Source organism: Aureococcus anophagefferens (assembly GCF_000186865.1).
Source record: "Aureococcus anophagefferens unplaced genomic scaffold AURANscaffold_1, whole genome shotgun sequence".
Classification (NCBI taxonomy): domain Eukaryota; class Pelagophyceae; order Pelagomonadales; family Pelagomonadaceae; genus Aureococcus; species Aureococcus anophagefferens.
The window spans coordinates 2,086,942-2,090,611 of record NW_008705561.1 but is presented as its reverse complement, the minus strand read 5'-3'; the positions used below and the strand labels follow the sequence as shown (position 1 = coordinate 2,090,611).

Below are 3,670 nucleotides of genomic sequence, written 5' to 3'. Positions count from 1 at the left end.
GCGCGCGCGGCGCAGTCGACGTGGAAGCCGAGCGCCTGGCCGAGGTCGTCGATGCCCTCGACGAGGGGCGACGCGTGGGCCTCGTCGGCGGCGACGGCGACGGCCGCGCGGGCGGCGCCCGCGACCGCGGCGGCGAAGGGCGCCGCGAGCGCGGCCCGCGCCGCCGCGCGCGGCTTCCGCTCGCCGGGCTGCTCCGCGAGCGCGCCCGCGAGCGCCTCCAGCGCCAGCGCGCGCGCCGCGTGGGCCTCCCGCGCCGCGGCGACGCGCGCGCGGAGCGCCTTCGTCGCGTCGCTCGCGCGCCTGTACGCGTGGGCCGCGCCGTCGAGGGCCGCCTTCTCCGAGAGCAGGCGGCTGAACGCGGCGCGGCGGCCGCCCGGCGGCGGCCGCTCCGCGCCCGTCTCCTCGAAGGCGTCGTCGTCCGGGCTCCGCGCCGCCTCGTCGTGGGCGAAGGTGCCCGGCCCCGTGCGCGGGTCGAGGAACCGCGCGAGGCACGGCGCCGCGCGCGCGGCCGGCGACGCCGTCACGACGCCGAGCCACCGCCGGAGGCCCGCCTCCCGCGCGGCGACGAAGCTCTGCTCCACGTGGCGGCCGAAGCCGACCTTCGTCGGCAGGAGCGGCACGACGAGGGGCTGAAACGCGACGAGCCGGCCGCTCCGCAGCGCCTTCCAGAGCGCCTCGAAGTCGCGGTAGCGCCGCGCGAACGTCGTCGTCGACCGGCCGCCGCGCCGGCTCCAGGCGACGCAGAACTCGCTGTGGCGCATGTCCTTGACGACGGCCTTGCAGACGCGCGCGGCCCAGCGCGCTTCCTCGTCCGGCGCCGACGGCTCGGCCGGTGGTGTTTGCGCCTCCTTGGTGGCTTGGGCTGCCTCGAGCTTCGCCAGCAAGGCCGCGGCGGCCTCGCGCAGCGCGCGCTTCAGCGCGCGCTGGTCCTCGCAGAGCGGCGCCGCCGCGAGGTAGGCCGCCTCGAAGGCCTGGCGCGCCACGGCCTGGGCCTCCATCCTTGTTCAGAGAGCTCCCACACGGCTGTCTGAAGCCGGCGAGGCAGGGCATGATGACCTTCTCTGTCGGACAGACTTGCCGCTTCAGCCAAGTCTTGGGTCGTGCTCTTCGCGTCGTCGACGGTCGTGCCTCGTCGCGTCGTCGACGGCCCGCCGCCCCGCGCTACGCGCGTCGTCGGGCGTCCGCCAGCGCGCGCGCCGCGCGCCGGAACGATGACCGAAGCCGTCTCAATGACCCCGGACGAGCGAGAGATCTCTCCGGAATCCGTGAACGCATCCGGCCTCGAGTCTGGTGCCCCCGCCGCTCTCAGTGTCTCTCCAGGCGAGGCTGTCGACGCAAGGGATTTGTTGTGTGCGCACGCCGATCGACTTATCGCTAAGGTTGGGAGCCTCGCGGCTGAGGCGAGCGACCGCGACCGCGCGGCGGCCGCGGCGGCGTACGCGAAAGCACCTCGTAGAGTCCAGTGCAAAAAGACTCGGAAACCAGGAACGCTCATGGATCTTGGGACGGCCTCTGGTCCTTATTATACAGTCTGGTGGGACAAAGACTTGAAAGAGCCGGGAGAGCCGTGGAAGCGCGTGCGGTGCAGTGCCCTTGTGTTCCCGCGAAGCCACAGTGAGCCACCATCAAAACGGAAGCCCTGCCCCGTGTGCGCAGATATGATAAATCATGTAGGCCTCAAGCGGCACGTTTTCGCTTGCCGCCAGAAAGACGCAAAAGCAGCCGCGATCGCCAAGGGCCCGCCGCAGCCGTCGAGCCGGCCGTACGTCAAGAAGTCGCCGCACCTCCCCACGTGCCGCTGCCCCGCGTGCGAGGGCGAGAGGTCCGCCGGCGACTAGGATGTCATAACTTGGCGACCCGCGAACGTTGTCCGAGGACTCGGAGTCGCGCACGCGCTGCGCGGGAGCAAGGGGGCGACCGGCGGGACACGCTCCGGCGGGTCTACGTGCCGCGCTGGTAGTACGCGGAGAAGACGAAGCCCGGGGCGCCGGTCAGCATAACGAAAATGCCGACGACATCGGAGAGCGTCAAGTTCAACGTGTTAGGTTGAATAGTGTTGCAGGCGTCGTTGGCTTGGCCGCCCTCGGCTATGGAGGAGACGCAGTACGCCGCGGGGGTGCTCGCACACAATCTCAGCCGGTTGCGAACGGGCGGGTTGCTGCTGACGCGTTCCTCTCCACACGATCCCGCCGCTGTGTCGAGCCAACTCGTCGCCGCCACCTCCCGCTGGAACGCAACGCCATCGTCAATTCGTAAGGCATTGAAGAGTCTCGCTTCGCTCGTCGCCAAAAGCCCGGGCGCCGCGGCCGCGCCCAAGGCCAAGGCCGCGCCCAAGCCGAAGAAGAAGCCCGTCTACGTCGGCTCGGACGACGACGACGACGAGTCCGACGCCTCTTTCGCGGGCGACGACGAGGACGCGGCCGCGCCCGTCGCGCCGCGCGGCGCGAGCCGCCGCAACGCCGGCGCCAAGAAGACCTACTACGTCGACTCGGCGTCCGACGACGAGCCCGCGGCGGCGGACGACGGCGCCGAGGCGGCGAACGCCGAGGCGCCGACGTTCGGCGCTCGCGTGCCGCAGCGCGACGAGCTCCCGGTCTTCGAGCACGGGTCCATGTCCGACGCGGACGACGACGGCACGGGTGCGTCGGACCCGGGCGGCGCGCCGCGCGACTACTGCTACTGCGCGGGCGTCGTCATGGGCGACGCGGCGGCGAAGGCCATGCCGAAGAAGCCCGACGTCGTCGAGAGCGACGTCGTCGTCGAGAGCGGCGGCGGCGGCGACGACGACTTCGGCACCGCGCGCCAGAAGGCCGCCGCGCCCAACGAGGCCCCGCCGCCCAAGAAGACGACGTCGCCCAAGGTGCCGCCGCCGTCGAGCTCGGGCGCGCGGGAGCCCGTCGACGGCATCGACGCGGAGAAGCCGCCGACGCTGGACGCCGCGGCCCCGCTGGACGCCGAGGGCGTCGCCGCGTCGCCGCTGGCCGCCGCGCCCGTGTCATCGAGCGCCGCGTCGGTCGTCGCCAACGACGACTCCGAGGACGCGTGCTTCGACGCGCTCGCGAGCGCGACGACGTGCCGGCTCTGCGAGAACGTGCTCGATGAGGACCTGAGCTGTTTGCCCTGCGGCCACTGCTTCTGCACGGAATGCGTCCTGGTCGCCTGCGTCGACGAGTACATCTGCCCGGAGTGCCGCGTGCCCTTCTTCAAGAGCGACATCACGCCGAACTACGCGATGCGCGACTTCGTCTCGCTCGCGACGGAGCTGTCGACGCTCCGGCGCCGCGCGCGCGACGGCGGTGACGACGCGCCCCTGGACCCGCGGGGCCGCCGCGCGACGCTCGAGGCGCCGCCGCCGGCCCGGTCCCGCGCGGCGCCGCGGCGCCGCGCGGCCGCGGCGGACGACGACGACGACGACGCGCGGAACCGGTCGTCGTCGCGGCTCCGCGGCGCGCCGGCGCCCGAAGCGGAGGAGGCCGCCGAGTCGTCGGACGAGGAAGCGGAGTCGCAGGCGCGGCGGTCGCCGCGGCTCCGCGGCGCGCCGGCGCCGGAGGCGGAGGAGGCCGCCGAGTCGTCGGACGAGGAGGCGGAGTCGCAGGCGCGGCGGTCGCCGCGGCTCCGCGGCGCGCCGGCGCCGGAGCCCGAGGAGGAGGCGGCGATCGAGCCCCCGCCC

At 73.5% G+C, this 3,670-nt stretch overlaps 2 protein-coding genes across 2 annotated transcripts in view; one reads left to right on the top strand and one right to left on the bottom strand.

Moving 5' to 3' along the window:
• Positions 1-998, bottom strand: part of AURANDRAFT_60754 (hypothetical protein) — a gene marked incomplete at both ends in the record, with an annotated part of 2,474 nt that extends 1,476 nt beyond the window's left edge. Inside the window, one exon of the mRNA XM_009034131.1 lies at positions 21-998. Within this exon, the coding sequence (XP_009032379.1) occupies positions 21-998 (978 nt within the window). The remainder of the gene's footprint in view (positions 1-20) is intronic.
• Positions 999-2,005: 1,007 nt separating this feature from the next.
• Positions 2,006-3,670, top strand: part of AURANDRAFT_60753 (hypothetical protein) — a gene marked incomplete at both ends in the record, with an annotated part of 2,954 nt that continues 1,289 nt past the window's right edge. Inside the window, 2 exons of the mRNA XM_009034372.1 lie at positions 2,006-2,038; positions 2,258-3,244. Of these exons, the coding sequence (XP_009032620.1) occupies positions 2,006-2,038; positions 2,258-3,244 (1,020 nt within the window). The remainder of the gene's footprint in view (positions 2,039-2,257; positions 3,245-3,670) is intronic.